At 35.9% G+C, this 24,450-nt stretch overlaps 2 protein-coding genes across 2 annotated transcripts in view; one reads left to right on the top strand and one right to left on the bottom strand.

The window, feature by feature from the left end:
* ITGB3BP (integrin subunit beta 3 binding protein) overlaps positions 1 to 3,932 on the bottom strand; it is a 64,320-nt gene extending 60,388 nt beyond the window's left edge. The window contains exon 1 of the mRNA XM_028106854.2: positions 3,748 to 3,932. Within this exon, the coding sequence (XP_027962655.1) occupies positions 3,748 to 3,752 (5 nt within the window). The 5' untranslated portion in view covers positions 3,753 to 3,932. The remainder of the gene's footprint in view (positions 1 to 3,747) is intronic.
* A 239-nt stretch (positions 3,933 to 4,171) lies between these two features.
* The window catches only part of EFCAB7 (EF-hand calcium binding domain 7), a 43,769-nt gene continuing 23,490 nt past the window's right edge, over positions 4,172 to 24,450 (top strand). Inside the window, exons 1-6 of the mRNA XM_028106731.2 lie at positions 4,172 to 4,261; positions 6,400 to 6,587; positions 11,003 to 11,214; positions 12,035 to 12,121; positions 12,682 to 12,877; positions 13,300 to 13,421. Of these exons, the coding sequence (XP_027962532.1) occupies positions 6,401 to 6,587; positions 11,003 to 11,214; positions 12,035 to 12,121; positions 12,682 to 12,877; positions 13,300 to 13,421 (804 nt within the window). The 5' untranslated portion in view covers positions 4,172 to 4,261; position 6,400. The remainder of the gene's footprint in view (positions 4,262 to 6,399; positions 6,588 to 11,002; positions 11,215 to 12,034; positions 12,122 to 12,681; positions 12,878 to 13,299; positions 13,422 to 24,450) is intronic.

Below are 24,450 nucleotides of genomic sequence, written 5' to 3'. Positions count from 1 at the left end.
GATTCCAAACTTCTCTTATGACTCAAATTCTATTTGCTTTACTAAAAAGTAACAAACTTGACCCTATTATTTGGAAAGATTGGGAAGACAAGCTTTTGGGACTTTAAAGAAAAGCCTTGAATAAAGTCCTAATTATCAACTTCCCTTTTTCCTCTTTGTATATGAGAGGGAAGGGAATACCCTTAGAGTACTCACCCCAAAACTCATGGGGTATTATAGATAACAACTAGACCCTGTAGCACAGGGATATCCCCCTTGCCTCAGAGCCATTCCTACCACTGCCTTTTTGGATAAAGCCAATGAAGAAATAGTCAGGGGATCCCATCTTTGTGCCCCATGCACAAGAAGTCCTCCTTAATTCTCATTACACTCAACACTTCTTAGTCATTTCATCTCCTATGAAATCCTGTAACTGCTCCTCATATAATTCTCACTGTAGTAACTTTAATCTGGCTATTCTCCCCTTCTTCACTGACAAGACCCCTCATGACTACTGAACGCTGACAGATCACCTTCCGACTCCCAGTAACAATTTACAGGAAACTCCTCTACACAATACAGATTTTACATAGTTTACTGATGGTACTTATGTAAAGGATGAAAATGGTATACCACATACATACCGCATGGTAAGTAATGTGCTGGTATGTTACTGCAACTCCTTTGAAGTCACCGAGGTAGCACCTTTCCCTCTGGCTACTTTGGCCTAACAGTCTGAGTTATACACCCTTACTCAAGCTTGTACCTTAGCCAAGGGTAGAACCACAGACATTTATACCAATAGCCAGTATGCCTTTAGGGTAGCTCAAGACTTTGGTATGTTATGGAAAAGTGAGGTTTCCTTACCCCCAGTGGGGATAAAATTAAAAATGGTTCCTATGTCTAGAATTTATTTGATGTCATACTTTTGCTGCCTACTCTGGCTGTTAAGGTCCCCAGCATTCTAAACTTGACTCCCTGGAGGCCAAAGGAAACCACCTTGCTGATATTTCTGCCAAAAATGCTGCTTTCAAGGTCAAAAAATTGACCAGAAACGTTCAACAATGGGCCCCAGAATAGGAGAAAAAATTGGAAATCTAATAATTGTTCATTTGATAAAAAGAAAAAACTGACTTGGACCAATTAACAATCTGGCTCTACCAGAAATTCTAAAATTCCCACTACTTACCACTGTACATGCACTAAACCATTGGTCTACTAACAAAATGATAGTGTTCATGAACCCATATTGGTGAGGAAATGTTAATGAGGTCACAAATAGTGCCCACCTCACTTGCCTCACCTGTCCAAAACACAATGCAGGGAAACCTGTCTGCACAGCTCTCCAACACTTAAATTACCTCAAAGGCCAGTTTTCACAAATGGATTTCATAGAGCTTCCCCATCTAATGGATTAAATATGCTTTAGTTTTGGTTTGTATGTTTCCTCACTGGACTAAAGTTTTCCTTTGTAGACTGGCCACTGCCTCTTCTGTGGCCAAAATTCTGTTAGAAAAAAATTATCCCTACCTGGGGAACCCCTCTGGAACTTCAGTGATTGGGGAACCCATTTTACCAGTTAGGTAAGTCCATGCTATTTGGCTAGTTTTACAACACTTTATTGTGCATACCATCATCAATCCTCAGGGTTAGTCGAACACACTACTGACACCATTAAGACTCAATTGACAAAATTTGTAAAGACCCTCCAAATATCTTGGCCTAAAGCAATGCCTTTTTTCTAAATATCAGACCGCTTCCCTTGCGAACTCATAGACTTTCACCCTTTGAGACAGTCACAGGACATCCAATGCACTTGGCTCCTGATCCCTTTGACTCACAGGATAAAAGGAGATTATACTTCAATATTATAAAGGCCGAACTGCTTCTATCAAAACTACCTATGCTTTGGTAGAGCAATTTTTTCACAGTGTACTCTCAGTAGACAAAAACTTTAAGCACCACATCTTGCAACTTGGAGATTTCATCTATTGGGGGAAAAAAAAAGACAAAAAAATACCTCCTGAAAGACTCTCTTCAACCTTGCTGGAAAGCCCCCTCTCAGGGACTTTTAGCCAACCGTTGTGTGCCAAACCTCAAGGAACGGACTCTTGGATTCATGTGACACATCTAAAGAAAGCCGTCAAACCCTGACCGGATTTGCAGACCATCTGGTCAGAAAGATTTCCTGGAATTGAGGCAGACAACATCTGATGACACAGACTTCCCAAGATGTCTGGACCAGGCCTGTTAGAAGGTTCAGGAATTACAGAAGTCTCTCTTTTTCATCTAGAGTATTAACTAACTCTGGATTCTTATCCAGAATTCATGGTTTCTGAATTTTCAACTTTACCATATTATTAACACACTTGGTTCCAACAGTTCTTTTGGGATAACAATACTTTTTAAAAGGTCTTTGAAGTTTTGCTGTTTTGCAAAAAGTTCACCAGCTATTGCTTCATGTTTATACCTACACTGTATCTTCTCAAATGCACAAGATAATTCTTTCAGTGCGCTCTTGCAGTAATCACCATTCTGCTTTCATGACCGCTTTAAGTAGGGACTTCCAGGAAGCATACAGGACTCTATTTGCCTCAGCAGGGGGAACTTTTCTTCCCTAAGTTGGAATAAGTGCCAGTCTTGTTAGTTGGCTACTTTCAGATCTAGGATCCTGGTTTAGAACTATCACACAATTTGGAATTGTCATGTTACTTTCAATTGTGTACTTGTTGCCTGTCAAATCTTTTTATTTTTATTTTTTTTTAAAGTCTCCCTATTTTTTTTTTTCAAAGAGAATGAGAGATAGAGAGCACAAGAGGGAAGAGGGTCAGAGGTAGAAGCGGACTCCCTGCTGAGCAGGGAGCCTGATGCGGGACTCGATCCTGGGACTCCAGGATCATGACCTGAGCTGAAGGCAGTCGCTTAACCAACTGAGCCACCCAGGCGCCCTCCTGTCAAGTCTTTTTAAAAATGATGTACTCAGTAAGACGATCTCCAACGCTTACAATCTTGATAAATATGGACTATAGATGGGGAAATGCCTGAAAGTTCTCCCTGCTACGCCTCATTACTCAAATTTGACCTCAATAGGTTTCCAATTTGTACAATTTCCCTCCAAAGTGGGACATAACACCCAGGAAAGATCCTCCCTGGCACTAAGGGACAAAAGGTCACTGAATTAAGAAGAACCTGACTCTTAATCAGCGATGGTTTTGGAGAAAGATCTTGACCAAAAGGAGGAAATGTGAAAAATAATGAAGGGGAAACCTCATTAAAGTGGCGAAGAGATGATAGAAGGGGAGGCTAAAAGGGGATCTCATACCACTGAACGTCAATTATAGGAAGAACTATCAATTACAGACCCCAACAGAAGAGTTTCAATAGTTAAGAACCACTGATTACAGGTCCCAATAGGGAAAGATGTACACTGCATCTCCTACAAAATACAGACGACGCTTGCAACTCAGCCAAGGAGAAACCGTCCCCTTGAACCTGAATTGACTGTTCTCCCACGGACTTTGGGTCAAAATAATCCCTCCCAACTTCTTCCCTCTTCTCCATAAAATCATCCTCTCCTTTGTTGAACTTACCTACAGTTTAGCCATAGCTTACACGCAGCGAATTGAAATGCTTTGTTATTCCAGAATAAACCCATTTTTGCTAGTAAAATAACAGGATTTTATTTTTGAGGACAACATAATATCTACTCTCATTGTTCACAAAGAGACCCAAGAAACAGCAATGGGGTGGGGGAGGGGGGATACCTACGGCATTTCGACACTCAGGAACGCACCACCGCGGGATAAAAGGAACTGGGCCACCTCTTCCTGAAGCAGAGAACCTTCGGAGGGCGACGCCGGAGTCTGAAAAGCCCGGGCCTGAGGCTGCCAGACGCGGCGTCACACGCAAGGTGGCCCGCTGGAAACACCCTCCCCCCTCCAAGGGATCCGAGTGTAAGGGGGAGAGGAGAGGAGACGCTAATTAAGGACCTAGGACCTCATCCTCGTCCCTGCCAGCGCACCACAGGACCCTCTCTTCACTCTGGCCATTCCAGACCCCGACAGACGAGCGGCACAGCCGTATCTGTCCTCTCCTGATTCACCTCCCTAGATTTCTACCCGGACTGTTTGGGGAGGTGCTCTGAATCTTATTTCCGGTGGCGGAGAGGCGGAGTTGCCATGGTAATTAAAGGAAAGGCCGAGGTCGTTTGGGCTGCGGTGACAGGATCACGGAATCTGTGGAGAGAATTGGCTGCGCTTCCTCGCGTGTGAGCTGGAATTAGGTAGCAAACAGCTGGCTGTCTCTGTGTCTGCGCCGCGCCCTGCCTCGCTGTCCGGCTTCCTTCCCTCTCACCTGCTTCTTTTACTTCTCTTGCTATACCAACGCTGGGTCCGTGTGTACCTAAAGTGTACATACAACCGCAGCTGCGTCCTAGAGAAATGCAAAAACAGAGAGAGGTTGCCCGAGATCAGCTGTGAACGTATTTCAGCGTGTAGGACCAGGGACTGGGCGGCTCTGTTTCCCTTGGCCCTTCAGTAAGCCTTAGGCGCTTGTTAACAGTTTATTTTTCTTGATAGTGTGGCGGGTTATTTATGGAGCCGTTTGCTGCAGTGTGCTCTCTAGGCCCCTGTCTTGGTCTCGGGCTGGAGTTTTAAATGAAGGCGGCTTCCAAGCCTGAGGGGTGCAGTTATATATTTATTTAAGCTTCCGTTTAGTCTCTCGTCACAAAAAGGGAAAGAATAGAATTCTGGAACATTTCTACTGTGGGATTTACACGTGAGGTAGACACCTTATTTGGAAAGAGTATTCGAGGACGATCCCACCCCCCCCCCAAATACTTAAATTTAAAAATTGCTTGCTGCAAAATGAACATTCATTCTTCCTTTCTTATCGGAACAGTTTTCCTCCCCATATTTGTGAGGAGATGCGTGCACGCATATGTGTTTAAAACTGATGCTTAATTATAGTGATATCAATTTGCAGTAACCAGACTGTGACACCACATCCCTATGGGGTCTTTCTAAATCTGGTGTAATATGAAAGTGTCAGACAGGCAGTCTGTGTATTATAAATAGGGTACTTCATCCATGGTAAGTGATTATTATCTTTCTTTCCCAAGTGTAAAAGACCTATATAATTCAAGAAGGTGCAAGTGATTTAGGCCTCCTGAGTAAGAATCCAGTGAGTCCTGAAGGGGACCCTACCTGTGTCGTCTTATTGTTGAACTTGAAATATTCAATTTATTAGGTTGGAATGTATTTTTAGAAGCCAAAGCTGGGTAAAATAATGTGGGAAGCTGTTAGACCACCAGCACAATTTAGTGCCTCATAGTAACTGTTGAAGCCTTCATTCACATTAATAAAGAAGAAACTGTTATCAAAATTTACTGCCTCTTGTTACTGCTAGCTGGGTGACATCTCTGTCCCTCAATTTCCTTATCTGTAAAAGGGACAAAAAATACCTGACCACTGTAATAAGGATAAATTAAGATGTACGATAGTTCTTTAAGGCTTATGAGCTGAGGTACTATATAACCTCACAACATTATTAGTAATGAATGCAGTAAAATCTCACAATAATGCTTTAAATAGGATCCAAAAGATTCAGTCATTCAAAATGTTGGCCAGCATTATTGAGATGTTGGTGAAGTGACCTTGTTGCTCCTGCTGAGGTGATGGATGCCAACTGCCAGTCACATTACATCCAAATTCTCATTGTTGTGGAGTTTCACTCTTTCAAAGTTTATTTAGCACTTATTACGTGCACTGTTCTGTATGCTTCACGTGTATTAACATATTTAATCCTCATGACAACCCTATGAAGACTTAACTTACTGTCCTCTTTTTTAAAAAGATTTTATTTGAGAGAGCGAGCACAGGAGAGAGAGCGTGAGCACAAGTGGGGGGGGGAAGGGCAGAGGGAGAGGCAGACTCCCCGCTGAGCAGGGGGGTCAATGTGGGACTGTATCTCAGGACCCTGGGATCATGACCTGAGCTGAAGGTAGACATCTCATCGACTGAGCCACCCAGGCGCCCCAACTTACTGTCCTCTTATTTTGAGAGTATTGTTGTGTGCTTTTCCTTTCCTCTATGATACTTACTTTGTTTTTATATTACATCTTTGCTTTGGCTTTATTCTTTTGGCTTTCTCATATATATGTATTTTCTATATAGGTTTTGTCTCATATAGTTGATTTCGAAATATGCACACACATATATATATGTGTATATATATACTGCCAAAGGCTTATTCTAATTTAGCATATAATAATACCACCATATGCATATTATATTTGTCTTTTTTCCCCATATATGAAAACTGTAATGCTTTGATTCCTCTTCCCCCCATTTGAAAGGCAAGGTGACATTTGCATTTTAGGGGATTAACACTGACTAAAATTTTTAAATTATTTTCTAATAGAATGGCCATCAGTCCAGGAAGAGATGCAACTTTCTCCAGTCAGAAGTCAGCGCTTTCAGAGAGTCCTCGAACAAAGACATTTCCACTAACTGAAGAAGAGATATTTTATATGAATTGTAGAGCTGCCTACTTAACTGTTTTTAAAAGCAGCTTAGAAAACATTATTTCTAAAGAACAACTTTACTTGGGTAAATTTTTCTTTAAAATATATGTATTTTGCCTTATTTGTTCAAAGTTAATAGATCAGAAAGACAGGAATAAGAATTGCATTGTTGAATCATCCCAGTTTCTTAGGGAAGCTTGAGCAATGGAACTACATTATGCTATTGTGCCATTTTATATATTTATATATTCTAGTAGCTTCAAAATAAAACATCAGTGTTTATACAGACTAGATTAGTATTCTTAAAGCTTCCATCAATTACTTGCTTAGAAATATTTTTTTAAAAATTCTTACTTGGTACTTTAAGATTTATATAAGATTCTATATAGGTATATATATATTTATTTATATAAGATTTATAAGATTCTATAGTAATAGAATTTAAAACACTTGACATCTGAATCACTAGCCTGAATTTGACCTACAATGGGGAAAATGTAAAGAATATATAAAAACAGGTTGAATGATTGTAAAAGAGAAATATTAGGAGATAAGTAAAATTTTAGAAGTGCTGTTTTTGTTTTTTTGTTTGTTTTTGGTGGGGGGAGGAGTTGGTCTTTATTTTTTTTTTAAAGATTTTATTTATTTATTTGACAGAGACACACACAGCGAGAGAGGGAATACAAGCAGGGGGAGTGGGAGAGGGAGAAGCAGGCCTCCTGCTGAGCAGGGAGCCCGATGCGGGGCTCGATCCCAGGACTCTGGGATCATGACCTGAGCCGAAGGCAGACACTTAATGACTGAGCCACCCAGGCGCCCCAAGTTGGTCTTTTTTTTGCTTCTCTCCATTGTCATATCTAAAATTTCTCTGGTTGTAAATATCCCTCAAACCAGTGAATTTTGTCCTTACCGGGTATATCAAATGACTTGGAGGTCTTTACTCTTGAAAAAGTGGTAAACAATACCAGATAACACTGAATACTCATGTCAATTTCATCAAGGCTAATAACTTTATAAATAGAGAAACTGAGTTATTTTGCCAACTTTGGAAGCCGTTTCCTTAAAGAAAAATTCTGACATATTTTTGAAATAACGTCTTGGGTCTGTATCCAATAAGATCTCTATTTGAGGAAATCCATATTTGAAATATGAAAATTGAAAAGATTAAAATATTTTATTATAAACTATACAAAGATTAAATTTATATTTTATTATAAACTGTCATTTTAGTTTTTATTCTTTTGAAAGTAGTCTGAGATCATGAATCTCCTGTTTAAAAGTTTAACCTGTATTTCGTTATTATGGCATTTAGTTTGTGAATCAGTAAGTATATATTACTAAGGTGCTACCAGTCTTAGAGAATTATCTGGATAATTCAGTGTTTGTCTCTTCAGTGTTTTGGTTTTATGGTGGAATTCTTTTTGTAACATTATAATGATTGAGTTCAGATAATCTAGATTTTTAAAAAGTAGGGTAAACCAGGGCGCCTGGGTGGCTCAGTTGGTTAAGCGACTGCCTTCGGCTCAGGTCGTGATCCTGGAGTCCCGGGATCGAGTCCCGCTTTGGGCTTCCTGCTCAGCAGGGAGTCTGCTTCTCCCTCTGACCCTCTTCCCTCTCGTGCTTTCTATCTCTCATTCTCTCTCTCTCTCAAATAAATAAATAAAATCTTTAAAAAAAAAGTAGGATAAACCAGTGAAATCTTTCTTATTACTATATCTTTCATCTATATCTTTTCGCCGTTTATGCATATAACATGTGCTTTGACATTCTATTTCAAAGATTATCAGAAGAGTAACATTATCAGAGTTTTAGAGTTCCTTTTTTTTCCAACTTATAAATAATACAGGTATTATAGACTCACGTCAAAGCTTAAAGTAAACCCTGGCAAAAGATCAGTATTTTCTTGTAAACCTTTAAACATTTACAGTTACAAGTTTTTACTGTTATTAGACATAATAATGGACTCCCAACTAATTCTAAAATTAGAAATTTAGTTAGATTAGTAATTACTAAGTTATACCTATTTCTTAGATATGAGAATGTGTGTTTACTGAGTACATGTTTAGGCATAATTTTATTCTAAGAAAGTTGTTTTGTAATTAATAGTTCATTAAAAAAGGTATTTTCTTTGTTTTTTTAGAGGGGGGAGGGGCAGAGGGAAAGGGAGAGAATCTTAAGCAGGCTCCATGCCTACTGCAGAGCCCAGTGTGGGGCTTGATCTCAAAACTCTGAGGTCATGACCTGAGCTGAAATCAATAGTTGGAGCTTAACCCACTGAGCCACCCAGGTGCCCCAAAAACCATTTTGTTATTGAAGACAGCCCCAAGTGTATGCTGACCTGCCACTTGGGAAAGAGTTACACATTCATTTTCCCAAAGCTGTACAGAAAATAGCATTTTCCTTTTTTTTAAAGATTTCTTTATTTATTTTAGAGAGCAAGACAGAGCGCACAAGTGGGGGTGGGGCAGAAGGAAAGAATCTTCATGCAGACTCCCTGATGAGTACAGAGCCGACATGGGGCTCCATCCCACAACCCATGAGATCATGACCGGAGCTGAAACCAAGAGTCAGAGGCTTAACTGACTGAGCCACCCAGGCGCCCCTCTTTCTTTCTTTTTTTTTTTTTTGAGTACTTTCCACCCCTAACGTGGGGCTTGAACTCGTGACCCCCAGATCAAGAGTCACATGCTCCACCCACTGAGCCAGCCAGGCACCCCAGCATTTTCTTTCACATGGACTTTTGACTTCAAATCACAACTTCATTTAGTTCCTACTTATATTCTTACCTTTTAAAAGGTGGCTGGTGATGGAATCCTAAAACACATGTATCTTTTCCCTGATTCTCTTAATAGATGAATTATGGAATTGTCCATTTTTATGCTAGGCAAAATACTTATCTTTTGTTCATTCCTAGGGCAACATGGTAATCAGGGCTTTTGTCTACATCCAAAATTAGCCTTTGGGAGTAAAAAAAAAATTACATTGTCTCCATTGCTACAAACTTCCATAAAGGCTTTCTAGGTGCAACTTTTGTTAGCTCTACAAGTCACCTCTATATCATCGTCTTGTTTCCTTTTCTCTGCCAAAGTTTAAGTTATCTAGGTATGCTGCACTGTCATAATCTGGAGGATGGGAACATTTCTCTTATGTGGACTTCTAATATGTTACTAACTTTATATCGTGACCATAGGTAGCAATTTTACACTTAAGGTGTGAACTTCCTATTTAGATTATAAAATTTAGGAACCAAGGAGTTTGAATCTCTGAAAAAAAACAAACCACCATGTATTATGCTTATACACAATGAATGTTCAATATAATGGACTCACAAATGTCTGTATTTATTATCCTGCTCTAGTTTCTATTTCCTTGAGGATATTTTTAAAAATTGTTTTATATATATTAGTCCTTATTCATTATATTGTGGACTATCCAGATTATCATTTTTTAGTGCTAATTGACAATGCCCAGATCTTGTGAAATCTCACCTAAGATAGTTACAAATACCCAATATAAGGTTTTATAGTAGAAGTTGGTAGCACAAAGGACAGTTATACCTTTAAAATTTTATTAGTTCTATCTACAGTGCTTAGGAATCTTATTACTGGTTCATTTTAGATAGTATTAAGTCTTAATTTGTAGAGATTTGTTTAAGTTCAAATTACCAGTTTACTTCTTTTAAAAAGTACAAAATATAATTGTTTAAAACCATTATATTTTAGTGTGTATGATATACACAAAATACAAAGCCTTTCTCACATTGTAATTTGTTGCCTCGCATAGAAAATAAGGACATGCCTTTTAAAACAAGAATGTCTCATGAATAACTGGTTATAGGACTATTTTTAAAGATTCTGGTTAAAAATTAAGAGTAATTCAACCATTGCATCTCCATAATAGTCTTCTCTCAAACTATGTTGAGATTCTTGATTTTTAGCAAGGCTATAACTGCAAATAGATAAATTTTGTGCACATATTTGATATTTGTGACATGATTACTATTCTTGAATTAATGATTAGTATTCATGATTAATATATAACAATGATGAAGATTTTAGATATCATCCCTTATTGACAATAATTTTCTTAGATTAATGATTTCCTCATTTCATTATTTGTTGGGCCAGAATACTTTTTGTGGTTATTCTTAGGTCCTCAAAACAATTAAGTGGATGGTTGTTTTTAATCTTTTTTTTTTCCAGGCACTTTTACAAAGTAAATCATATGTTATCAGTTAAACAATGTAGGTTGAGAACCAACTGTCAGAATAGGAAAAATATTTAATTCTGGCATTAATAGATCAAGAATCTGTAGCTGGTAACACATATATTTTTTCATTTTTGAAAGTCAGGCATACATTGATATCACTAGATTATCAACCCCAAAGGTGTGTGTGTACTTTTGTGTAATATTGTAATGTATAATGATTGAAAGAAAAAATACCCTTAGATACCAATTCCAAATGTTACTCTAACAAATAACACTTGTTTTATTGGGCAGCTCTACAGCATGCAGGAAGAAATCCATCCCAAAAGACCATTAATAAGTATTGGACTCCTCAAACTGCCAAACTGAATTTTGATGATTTTTGCATAATTTTAAGAAAGGAGAAACCTACTTCAAAAGCAGAACTACTAAAATCATTTAAGCAATTAGATGTAAATGATGATGGCTCTATTTTACACACTGACCTTTATAAACTTCTAACAAAGGTAAGATTTGTGAAATAGTTTATAATATACATTGCTAATAAAACCTTTGGTATTCTAGCTTTGGCTACTAAGGCCACATTAAAAATAACTATTTCATTGGCAGGTGAAATGAATCACATATATGTTGTTTATAAAGTACTTAAGGATCCTTCTGGATGAAAGGTGCTCTGTAAATAAAACATAAAGTATAAAATTGAACCCATGTTGCAATCCCCTTGTGTTCCTTTGCAGTTATTTGCTGCCCAGAACTTTTTGTAATTCAGGAATAGATTCATATGTGATAAGTAAAAGGGAAACATAGTATAAGTGGGATTGGGAATCCATTCTGATTCTTGGTATACTGTGAGAAATTATAATTACTGTAAATTTAGTAGGAGCATTATTACTGGATTGATGATATATATTGTTGAAATTTAATAAACTGAAGTTCATACTTTTACAAAATTTAATAAAATTGTGAAATTTTATAGGTTTTATTCTTGCTTGACACAATACTCATTCTAAGATTTATAACCATATATTCAAACTGACTTGTAGAAAAGATTAAAGTGAATTTCCACTCTCCCCCTTCCCTGCATAACAAAGTGATAGTCATGTTGCTTTAAAATAAATCTTGTTTTAGGGCGCCTGGGTGGCTCAGTCGTTAAGCTCAGGTCATGATCCCAGAGTCCTGGGATTGAGCCCTACATCGGGCTCCCTGCTCAGCGGGAGGCCTGCTTCTCCCTCTCCCACTCCCCCTGCTTGTGTTCCCTCTCTCGCTATATCTCTCTCTGTCAAATAAATAAATAAAATCTTAAAAAAAAAATCTTGTTTTTTTCAGAGAGGTGAGAAGATGACTCGAGAAGAAGTAAATGCTGTAATAAGTTTGGCAGATGTAAATGCTGATGGCAAATTTGACTATATCAAGGTACATAAGATGATATTAATGTAAATTTGTATACTGTGTAAGAGAAGAATTTTTAAAAGAGCATATCTTTTTAATATTGGCAGTGATATACTTAATATGTTGTGTACAAATCGTACTTGAAATTTAATCTGAAGAGTATTGTAATCTGATGACTACATTAGAAATAATAAAGGTAAAATACGTGCGTGTGCTCACACACACAGACACAAACATAGAAACTCTCCTCAGGAATATACCTTTTCTGGGATGGAAGAATCATAAAAATTATTTAGAACAAACTCAAGCCTACACGTCTTATAAAAAAATAATAGATCACCTCTCTTTGTGTAACATTTTATTTTCGCTCAGAGTATGACCTCCTCATTGAATCATGGCTGCATTTCATTAGGTCACTTGAGGGTGGTCAATCTGATTTCAAGAAAATAAAATGAGTAACCTAGTTCAATAGGAAATATATTCCATCTATCAGTCTATCCCTTGCCTACTAATGTGCATTTGCCTCCTCCCAAATGTATGATTGAATGTCTTACCCATTGGACTATTTTTTTTATTTCCTATAGTTTTGTAAATTATATATGACAACCATTGAGCAATGTCTCAAAACTACTGTAGAAAAACTGGAGGTTGACAGTAAACTGAGGCATCAACAGTTTGGAAGCCACACTGAAGGATCCCCTGAAAGGGACCCATCACCAGTACCAAAACCATCACCTAGAATCATAAGAAAAACTGATCAGGAAACATTCTCAAATAAAGGTATTTACTTTTGACACTAAAGATTTCTTGATCAAGAATGAAGGGTCATATTCAGATAAATTTTTCTTCTGTCTTAGCTTATCAATGATAAATGAGAATCCAACTTTTGTTAGCTACTGTTTCTAGACTCTCAGCTGTAAAAATCTATTGAAGTAAAAATTTTATTATGGAACTTGACCTGGCTATGCTCATTATATTTTGTTAAAACTAAAATTTCGGGGTAAAGACTGACATGGGCTACTAGCCCATATATTAGGGACTATTAAAGCCTGATAATATGAAACTTCTGACTTTATTTCAATAGGAAGAACAAAAAGAAAGAAATTAATACACATGCCTTTTATACTACACTGTATTTAGAAACAGACTTAGTATTTACAACTTGTCATAATGTGAGACCAAATAACTATTACTTGTTACAGGTGATACCAGGAGTTCTTTACTGGCAACAACTCGAAAATTCAAAACATCTGTTTCTTTCACAATTACCATGGGTGCTAATAGTAACCGAAACTCAAAGTTAACTGAGCCAAACTCAATAAAGGTATTGTATTTTATATTACTTATTTATTTTTTAAGATTTTATTTATTTATTTGAGAGAGAGCATGAACGAGGGGTAGGGGCAGAGGGACAAGCCGACTCACTGCCAAGTGGAGAGCCTTATGACGTGGGGCTGGATCCCAGGACCCTGAGATCATGACCTGAGCCGAAGTTAGACACTTAGCCAACTAAGCCACCCAGGTGCCCCAAAGGTATAGTATTTTAATTTAATAGGTAAGACTTTTTCTGAAAAATATTTGACATTAAGTTTATAAATAACTATTCGTTGTCTACAGAGAACCAGTAAAGTTTGTGAAGTAATTTTCTGATATTTTTCTTTGTATTACAGCATTTCAGTTTTAATAATTTTAAACTAAAAATGATGGATAAGAATAGTATTAAAAAGTCTTTAGTTTGAAAGTGATGACTTTTCAGTTTTTGAACTTGAAGAATTGATTATCTGAATATGTACTTTGCAAGCAATTTTTAAATTTTGTTTAACAAATATTTTCCATAGGTATTTCTTATAAATAAATCATTCATTCAATATCAGTTCCTATGAGAGAAAGACAATAAAGTCACTTTGCTAAGTCAATATTTGTGGAGTGTTAATATTGATCTTCTTCCTTTGTTTTCCCTTTTTAGACTCAACCTTTACTAGTTTTCTTTCAACAGAAAATAATAGCTACAGAAATATAAAACATTAACTGGAAACTGCTAGGATACATTAAAAATGTGTACCTAGAGACCTTTGTAAAAGGGGGAAAAATGGTTATGACCACATACTGTAACTGCTGTTAGAAAACTGAACTGATTGTTCTCAAGGGCTACATTTTTGTTTCAAATAACAACTCTGTATTTGTTATTGAACTCTGAAGTCCCTTATATCTTTAAATTGCTAGAGAGTGACATTTGTTCTATATTAAAATTTTAAAACATTATCTCCAAGGAATTTTGTTCAGACTGTTTAGGAATCTCTACACCCTAAGCAATTTGGTGTGCATGTACAACATGTTCACACACAATATTTAGTGCTCCACCAATATTATTTTCCACCAATGGAAGATTCCTGTATTTTGCAACTAAATTAAGTGTTCATAAAATTAACTTATTAAATAATTGTGGTTTATCTAACTCAAAACTATAAATTAATAATTTTAGCCAGTATAGAGAAATATTAATCTGGATTATATTAAAACCATAATAAAACTTTTTCTCAGTGTCATGCTCCTGTTAATTGGGCCTTTACCAATATAATTTTTTTTAACCAATACAATTTCTTAATGTAGTTCAACTCAAAAAATATTTATTAAAAAGGTAATATATGCCAGCTATTTTGCTTAGTATAAAATATGGGTATTATATTAAAAAATAAAAAAATGTACTTGATTATTAATATACCAAGGTAGTACAGCATAGTATTTCATTTATTCACTCATTTATTCAACAAATATTTATTGAGTGGTAACTCTGTGTCAAGTACTGGTTTAGATACTGATTAAGAGCTTTGAATAGAGGGCGCCTGGGTAGTTCAGTCATTAAGCATCTGCCTGCGGCTCGGGCCATGATTCCAAGGTCCTGGGATCGAGTCCCACATCGGGCTCCCTGCTTAGCAGAGGGCCTGCTTCTCCCTCTCCCACTCCCCCTGCTTGTGTTCTCGCTATCTCTTCTCTGTGTCAAATAAATAAATAAAATCTAAAAAAAAAAAAAGCTTTGAATAGAGATAGGTCTATCCTTGAATTTTAGCTTTGTCACTGGTAAGTTAGCAGTTCTTCTGAGTCTCAGTTTCCTTATCTATAAATTTAAAATAATTATATTTAGTGTGTTTTTGAAAGATTTAAATCATCTCACATGTATTAAACATTTAGCACAGTGCCAGGAACATAGTAATCACTTTAACAAATAATACTATTATTAATATTATAGAACTAAGAAATAACTGTAGGTATTTATATGGGAATAACATGATGAAAGTATAGTTTTAAGAACTTATGCTACTGGGGCACCTGGGTGGCTCAGTTGGTTAAGCGTTTGCCTTTGACTCAGGTCATGATTCTGGGGTCCTGGGATCGAGCCCTGTGTCAGGCTCTCTGCTTAGCAGGGGAGTCTGCTTCTCCCTCTCCCTCTGCCCCTGCTCATGTGTGCTCTCTCTCAAATAAGTAAATTAAATCTTAAAAAAAAAAAAGAAAGAAAAGAAAAAGAACTTATGCTACTGTTGTATGTTGTGTATGGAGACCTCAATTTAGGGAAACTATCTGAAAGGCTGATAGAGATAGCCAGATATAAAGTGATGACAGCTAGGCCTAGGTTAGTACCTGAACATAATAAGGAAGGGACAGATCTAACAGACAATGCCACAGTTAGTCTATAGGCCATAGTGACTGTGTAACAAAAGACAACTTTTTGCATCTTTGACATCAAGAGCAGGGAATGGTGCTGATGACAAGTAGGAAGTAAGTAAAAGATAATAGAAAAATTTAATGATTAAAAGCAGATGGCAGAGGCGCCTGGGTGTCTCAGTCGGTTAAGTGTCTGCCTTCGGTTCAAGTCATGATCTCAGGGTCCTGGGATCAATCCCTGAGTCAGGCTCCCTGCTCATCAGGGATTCTGCTTCACCCTCTCCCTCTGTCTCTGCCCCTGACTCTCTCTCAAATAAATAAATAAAAATCTTTAAAAAAAAAAAAGATGGCATACTGTCAACTTTTAAAATCTGTGACTTTCTTATAAAATTAATGTGTTTTGGAAATACTTTGTAGTCTTCATATTATTTACCTGACTTTTTATTTTTTAAAGATTTTATTTATTTATTTGACACAGAGAGAGAGAGAGAGAGCACAGGCGGAGGGAAAGGAGAGGGAGAAGCAGGTGGGGCTCGATCCCAGGACTCTGAGATCATGCCCTGACCCTGAGGCAGATTCTTAACTGACTGAGCCACCCACATGCCCCTTACCTGACTTTTTATATCCTATTTCTGATCTTGATCTGCCCACTATTGTTTACTCTCTGATATTTCTTAGATGAGCTGAAATGATTTTTCTAAAAAAAAAAAAATCTGTGAATTTTAAAGATTCTCTTATTCAGCAGGATTCAGTTGTTTGCATTTTACTTTGAATTTTTAAAATAAATTTCATAAGTTTTATAAATACTCTGAGAAGTACTTGTTATAAATACAGTTATTGTGTGATTTATTTTTTTAGTTAAATTTTTATTTTTATTTTTCAATTTAAATTCAATTAATTAACATATAGGGTATTATTAGTTTCAGAGGTAGAGTTCAGTGATTCATCAGTTATTTATATAACACCCAGTTCTCATTACATCCCATGCCCTCCTTAATGTCTGTCACCCAGTTACCCCATCCCCCGACCCCATCCCCTGCCCCAGCAATCCTCAATTTGTTTCCTATGATTAAGGATCTCTTATGGTTTGTCTCCCTCTCTGATTTCATCTTGTTTTATTTTTCCCTCCCTTCCCCTATGCTTCTCTGTTTTGTTTCTTAAATTCCACATATGAGTGAAATTCTATAATTGTCTTTCTCTGATTGACTTATTTTGCTTAGCATAAGGGTGATTTGTTTTAACTGAGATTGATAGAATAAGTTGCTAGAAGAACTGTTAAATTAATTTTCTTCAAATACTTTAAATCTATTTTAAACAAGTTTTGTATCTCAATTTCATGTGGAGTAGAGAAATATGGAATTGGGACAGAGCAAGTTCTCTTCAGAAGTTAGAAAATTGTTGAAATGGGGTATGCGTAAATCAGACTTTAAACTACAAATTCACACAATTGGAAAAGGACATGAATTACAGGAGGAAAATAAGACCCTTTCTATAGATCACATGTAGGTACTTTATCACTATTTGTTTTTAATCCTGAATCCTGTTTGCTTAGGTTTTGTAATGTGCAAGGAATGTTAGGAATTTTTCTTTGAGATAATAGCTTTGATTGCCAGTCATGACTAGAATTTGAGAAAGCCCAAACCATGAGTTGTAAACTCTAGAGATGCAATACTTCCCATATTCAGACTCCTAGAATGTGTTTTATAAAATGTGTATATGTATTGTATAAAACATAAATGTTATATAACATATGCATATGTTGGGTATAGTTGTATAACATATTTGTTTTATATATGTCTATGTATATAACAATACAAATATAAACATATATGCAATATAAACATTTATATACATATATACAAATATAAACATTTTAAAGTAGAAGTGGTTGTCTAAATTTTTGTGAAGGCTCCAAATAATTTTGTCGCAAAAGTTCCTCATATTTTCAAAATGATCAATTCAACTTGTTGATTAGATGGCAATCCATATAAATTACTCTAAATCTATGCTAGATTTACGGCTTAGATTAATTCTACCTCACCTAAAACTTTAGTAACAGTATAGAATTGTATGTCAAAACAAATTACATTCTCTACAGTGTTCCAAGAAAAATGTAACTTTACTGATACATTTAAATCTTTTTTTTAAGATTTTATTTATTTATTTGAGAGAGAGAATGAGATAGAGAGAGAGCATGAGAGGGGAGAGGGTCAGAGGGAGAAGCAGACTCCCCGCTGAGCAGGGAGCCGGATGCGAGACTGGATCCTGGGACTCCAGGATCATGACCTGAGCCGAAGGCAGTTGCCCAACCAACTGAGCCACCTAGGCGCCCCCATTTAAATCTTTTGATAAGTAGAATTTTCAACTCAACTATTTTTAATCTGTGCTTTTCAGCATTTGCTTATACATTGTGAATGAAAATAAGTAAAATTTGTATATATATATGACGAATTAACAGTTTTTTCCTTTTATATGAATTTACCTGAATTGGTAGAATATAGCGCCACCTTATGCCCTGTGTAAGAATTACAAGCTACTATTTTATTTCATCTTTATATTGTTAAAAACTTTATCACATAGAATTTCTTACACTGTCATTCTAAAAGTTTTTAAAAAACTCAACCTCCTTCCATTTTTCTCACAATACTCAAACTGTCAACTTAATCTATAATCCTTTCAAATTGATTGATTTGAATGAGCCGGCCATTTTATCAGTACTTTTTTTCTTTTAATTCGTAATATTTTAGTCTAGGTTCTAGAGGAAAAGCTTTGTGTGATTGAAGTCTGTTTGTTTTAAAAGAAATTTAGGTTGAAGAAGCATTGTGTTTTTAGTAACTGTGGCAGATCTTAAGAATTTGAATGCTTTTGGGGCGCCTGAGTGGCTCAGTTGGTTAAGCTGCTGCCTTCGGCTCAGGTCATGATGCCAGGGTCCTGGGATCGAGCCCTGCATCGGGCTCCCTGCTTGGCAGAGAGCCTGCTTCTCCCTCTCCCTCTGTCTGCCGCTCTGCCTACTTGTGCTCTCTCTCTATCTCTGTTAAATAAATAAATAAAATCTTAAAAAAAAACAATTTGAATGCTTCCTTTTAAGCAGGAGAGCTACAAATTCTCCTAGTAATGTCATTATTTAGTATTAAAAATAATCTGATTATTACATTGAAGTTTGTCTGATATAAATAATGTGGCATTTGTCTTCTGTTTTATAATAGCTGTTTTTCCATCATTTTCCAGCCTTGTTAACCATGTATTGTAGTATCTAGGTTGGCTGTCTTTCCAAGGAAACATAAATTCCCTTCCTGTACTTTTTCTAAAACTGGAATTTAGGAAAGACCTCCAGTAATAATGCTTAACTCACTCCCCAGCTAAAGGCATCTCCTGTCAGCCCATAGCACTGCCCCTTAAGAAGTACAATAAGCATATGGAAAAATTCTTCCATCTTTGAGTTTCTCAAATGTCACATACTATGTTCACTACCAGTGTACCAGGCAAAATGCAATATAGGCACACCTTGTTTTATTGTGATTCACTTTATTGCGCCTCAGAGATACTGCATTCTTTTTAAGTTTTTATTCATTCATTTATTTAAGTAATCTCTACATCCAACATGAGGCTCAAATTCACGACCCCAAGATTTAGAGTTACACACTCCTCTGACTGAGCCAGTCAGGCACCCCTGCATTTTTTTTTTTTAATTGAAGGTTTGTGACAACCCTGTGTCAAGCAAGTCTATTGGTGCCGTTTTTTCAACAGCATTTGCTCACTTTGTATCTCTGTGTCACATTTTGGTAATTCTCTCAGTATTTTGAACTTTTCATTATTATATTTGTTATGGTTACCTGTGATCAGTGATTATGACTTGCTGAAAGTTTAAATGATGGTTAGTATTTTTTAGCAATAAAGTATCTTTTAATTAAGGTATGTACATTGTTTTTTAGACATAATGCCATTGTACACTTAATAAACGATAGTATAGTGTAAACATAGCTAACTTTTCTATGCACTGGGAAACCAAAAATATTGTATGACTTGCTTTATTGTGATATTCGTTTTATTGCAGTGGCCTGGAACCAAACCTGCAATATTGCCGAGGTACACCTGCCTTTTTTTAGTTTGTTTAAACACTTTATTAACTGTGGGGGAGGGGGCTGCAACACCCACGATTAAATACAAATTTTCCAGCTACTGAAGTATGCATTTTTCGATAAGGAACCCAAATAATTATTTTTATCTTTTTTTAAAAGATTTTATTTATTTATTTATTTGAGAGAGAGAGGGAGAGAGAGGGAGAGCACGGGGAGGGGGAGGGGTAGAGGGAAAAGCAGACTCTCCGCTGAGTGGGGAGCCTCATACAGGGCTTGATCCCAGGACCCCAGAATCATGACCTGAGCCAAAGGCAGAAGCTTAACCAACTGAGCCACCCAGGTGCCCCTGATTATGTTTAACACTCTAATATATGGGTAATTCCAAATGATAATGCTTTCTCATACTTTATAGTAATTTCATAAACATGAGCTTTCTTTTTCTTTTTAACATGAGTTTTCTTTAAATACCAGATTTTGAAAAAATCATGGCAGATATTTAAATGTGAAAAAGAACTGAATTTTGAATATAGCTGGTAGTTTGGAGAGAGAGTAAGGAGACCTAGGTCCAGCTCTGGTTCTGCAATCAAGGAGAATTGTGACAAGTACATTGCTTTATTTTTCAGACTTTCATCAATCAAAAGAGAAGTCTGGACTGGATTGCTCTTTAGACTTCTTCTGCCTTAAATATTTTATAATTCTAAACTAGTATCCCTTACCATTCCATATGGGTGACTATAAACATATTCATAAAATACTTTAGATGCAATTCCATTTGATAATGCTATAGTCAAAATTGATTTGAAAGGAAAACATGTTTTATTTGATGTCAGAGCCTTAATTCAAACTGTCTCAAATGGTAACTTGTCTAAATACTGTGAGAGTATATCTTTCCTTTCTTCTCTGTAACAATTGTCATCTTCCAGGGTCATGTTGATTATACCATGGCCAATTGGCTTTGAAGTAATGTCAGCATCTGTTGTTAGTCCTTAATATATTCTTATCCAAGGGATTTACGGGGAGGCTAAATGAAAATCTGTATATACTCTTACTCATTATTAATAGTTGAACTTTTGGCTCAAGTCCCCGTTTGAACCTCACTGAGTTATAAAAATTTTGAATTTAGTACCCAGAGTATATTTTGTTTTGGAAATATGATCTAATGGTAGAAGCATTGATCCAAAAGTCTTAGGCTATAGACCTAATATTTCTACAAACTCCTTGTAAAATTCAGATTCTGTATAACCTCTGTGTACCTTAATTTCTCTGTTTATTAAAATGACTGACTTATATCTACCCCTTATTGCCTCATAGGGATGTTGTTAAAATATATATAATGACTCATTTCTGTCATGGACAATATACTTACAAAGATGAATTCCAATAATTTAAGGTCACATTTTAATTTTTCAGAATTAAAAGTACACATATCTTTTATACCCCAAAGGTGTGACAGTGCTTGTGATTAATGACTGACTGAAAGCTTAAGTCATAGTTCAGCAATAATGGTAATTTCTTAAAATTCAGTTTAAGAAGAAATCTCCAAAGAAAAGATGAATATAAAAATGGAAAACTTACATAAGTTGAAAAGTAACTAAAACTAAAGTAAAGAAACAGAGAAAATACATACATCAAAGCTTACAAAGGGTAGTCAACATCTAAAACAGTCAAGAGAATTTATTAAAATATGTAACAAAAATATCAAGTCTGCGATAGACCTATGAAAATAGAGGATGAATAGGCAGTTCACACAAAAGGAGACAAAAATAATAAACACATGGGGAAAAGTCCAACCTTGCTAGTAATCAGAGAAATTCAAACTAATGCAGAAATTGTTACAAAACCATTTTAATTATTATTTTATTGCATAAATGTAAATTGATGCAAAAATTGATACGACACCATATACAAAAATATGTGGAATACTATAATGAATATTTTATGTACCCACACCTTGCTTACCCACCATCACCCAGTTTTTTTTTTTTAGATTTATTATTTTTTTTAATTGAGAGACAGAGAGCATGAGCTGGGGGAGGGGTAGAAGGAGATGGAAAGGGAGAGAGAATCTCCAGCAGACTCCCCACTGAGCACGCAGCCCTATGCCATGCTCCATCCCAGGACCCTGAGATCATGACCTGAGCCCAAACCAAGAGTTGAATGCTTAACCGACAGACACCCAGGCGCCCCCCACCACCCAATGTTTTGAATGATAACACTACTGACCAAGTTATGGTAGTGGCAAAATTACTACATTATACATTGTTGGTGGTATTGTAAAATTGGATCACTGTTTTACAAAGCAATATGGTAACACGTCATTAGCCTTAAAAGTGTGCATACTTGTGGCCTGGGAGTTCTTTTGAAAGATATTATTCATGAAAGGAAAAGTATTTAGACAAAGTAGTCTTCATTTTATTATTATTTATACTGATGAGAAATTAGAAACGATCTAGATATTCAACATTTTAGAAATAAGTAATGGTATACCAACTCAATGGATAATTATAGAACCAGTTAAATTGAAAAAACTAAATATTCCTTAGCAAAATGGTTTTTTTCATTGTAGCAAAATATACATAACATAAAATTTACCATTTTAACCATTTTTAAGTGTATAGTTATGTGCATTAAGTACATTCACATTGTTGTGCAACCGTCACTACTACCCATCTTTAGAACTTTTTCATCATCCCCAACTCAATCTCTTTACCCATTAAACAGTAACTCCCCATTTCCTCCACTTTTCACTCTTGGCAAATACTGCTCTACTTTCTGTCTCTGAATTTAACTAATCTAGATACCTCATATAAGTGGAATCATAAAATATTTGTCCTTTGGCTTACTTCACTTAGCATAATGTCTTCACGGTTTATCCATGTGCAGCATATGTTAGAATTTTATTCCCTTTTAAGGCTGAAAATATTCCATTGTATATATATTCCACATTTTGTTTATCCATTCATCAGTAGACATTTGGATTCTTTTCACCATTTGGCTATTGTGAAAAATGCTGCTATGAAGATGGGTGTACAAATATCTGTTTGATATATATCCAAAAATGGAATTGCTGGATCATATAGTAATTCTGTGTTTAATTTGGGGGGGAACTGATAAGCTTTTGTCTATATATTTTTTTCTGGCCTGTGTTTTTGGTGTCCTATCCAAGAAATAGCTAAATCCAATGTCATGAAGTTTTTCTACTATGTTTTCTTCTTAGAATTTTATAGTTTAGTACTTACATTTAGGTCTTGATCCATTTTGTGTTAATTTTTATATATGGTGTAAGGAGTTCAAATCAATTATTTTGCACTTGGATATCCAGGTTTCCCAGCTTCATTTGTTGATGCGGTTGTCCTTTCTCCCATTGAGTGGTCTTAGCATCCTTTTTTTTTTTTAAGATTTTATTTATTTTCGAAACAGAGCATGCATGAGGGCAAGTGAGGGAGAGGTAAAGGGGAAAGGGAGAGGGACAAGCAGACTCTGAGCAAAGCGTGGAGCCTGACACCGGGCTAGATCTCAGGATCCTAAGACCATGACCTGAGCCAAAACCAAGAGTCAGGGGTTTAACCGAATGAGCTACCCAGGTGGTCTTAGCATCCTTGTTGAAAACTACTTGATTACATATGTGAGAGTTTATTTCTGGGCTATCTATCTATTCATTGGTCTATATATTTGTCCTTATGCCACTATCACACTGTTTTGATTACTGTAGCTTTGAAGTGAGTTTTTTTATTTTTTATTTTTTATTTTTATTTTTTTTAGATCAGGACATGTAAGTCCTCCAACTTTGTTCTTATTTTTTAATAGCAAAATATTTTGGATATAACATTAAATAGAAAAGATATAACAAAATAATGTTAATTAGGATATAAAAAATAGGTTTCTATCTAAGGCCAGTCTTAGGAAGGATTACATAGAAATCAAACTAGGATGGTAGAATTATGGAGTTTTTTTCCCCCTATTTCTAAGTTTCTAATTTTAAATTTATTTTGGTTCTATGAAAATAATATAAAATATGAAAATAATTACCATTTATACAATAGAAAAATTACATATAAATACATTTAGGATTATTTAGCCTTTAAAAAAAGTGGGTGAGAAATCATTCTCAGTGTAAATTATGTTTGTTCTCACCTTTTTAGTGCCATAGTAAATAATTCTATAATGGACTACTCGTATTTTTTATATTATTGTATACAGCTAATGCATACCTTTTCGGTAGCTTCCTTAATATGATTAAAGCCTTGAGCTTATTATTTAAATATCCTCCCAGATAATTTTTCAAAATCCTTTTTTATGGGGCACCTGGGTGGTTCAGTCGTTAAGCGTCTGCCTTCAGCTCAGGTCATGATCCCAGGGTCCTGGGATCAAGCCCCGCATCAGGCTCCTTGCTCAGCCGGGAGCCTGCTTCTCCCTCTCCCACTCCCAGTGCTTGTGTTCCCTCTCTAGCTTTCTTTCTCTTTCAAATAAATAAAATCTTAAAAAAACAAAAAACCAAAATTCTTTTTTAAAAAGTCATTTCAAAACCATGTAAATATGTTTGGAAGTCATTAGGAATAGAACAGAAATATGTTATACATTATAGGTAGACAAATCTACTAATGATTAATTGAA

Source organism: Eumetopias jubatus, unplaced genomic scaffold (assembly GCF_037043125.1).
Source record: "Eumetopias jubatus isolate StellerSeaLion01/CBP00866 unplaced genomic scaffold, mEumJub1_p1.0 scaffold_4, whole genome shotgun sequence".
NCBI lineage: Eukaryota > Metazoa > Chordata > Mammalia > Carnivora > Otariidae > Eumetopias > Eumetopias jubatus.
This window is presented reverse-complemented; position numbering and strand designations above follow the sequence as displayed.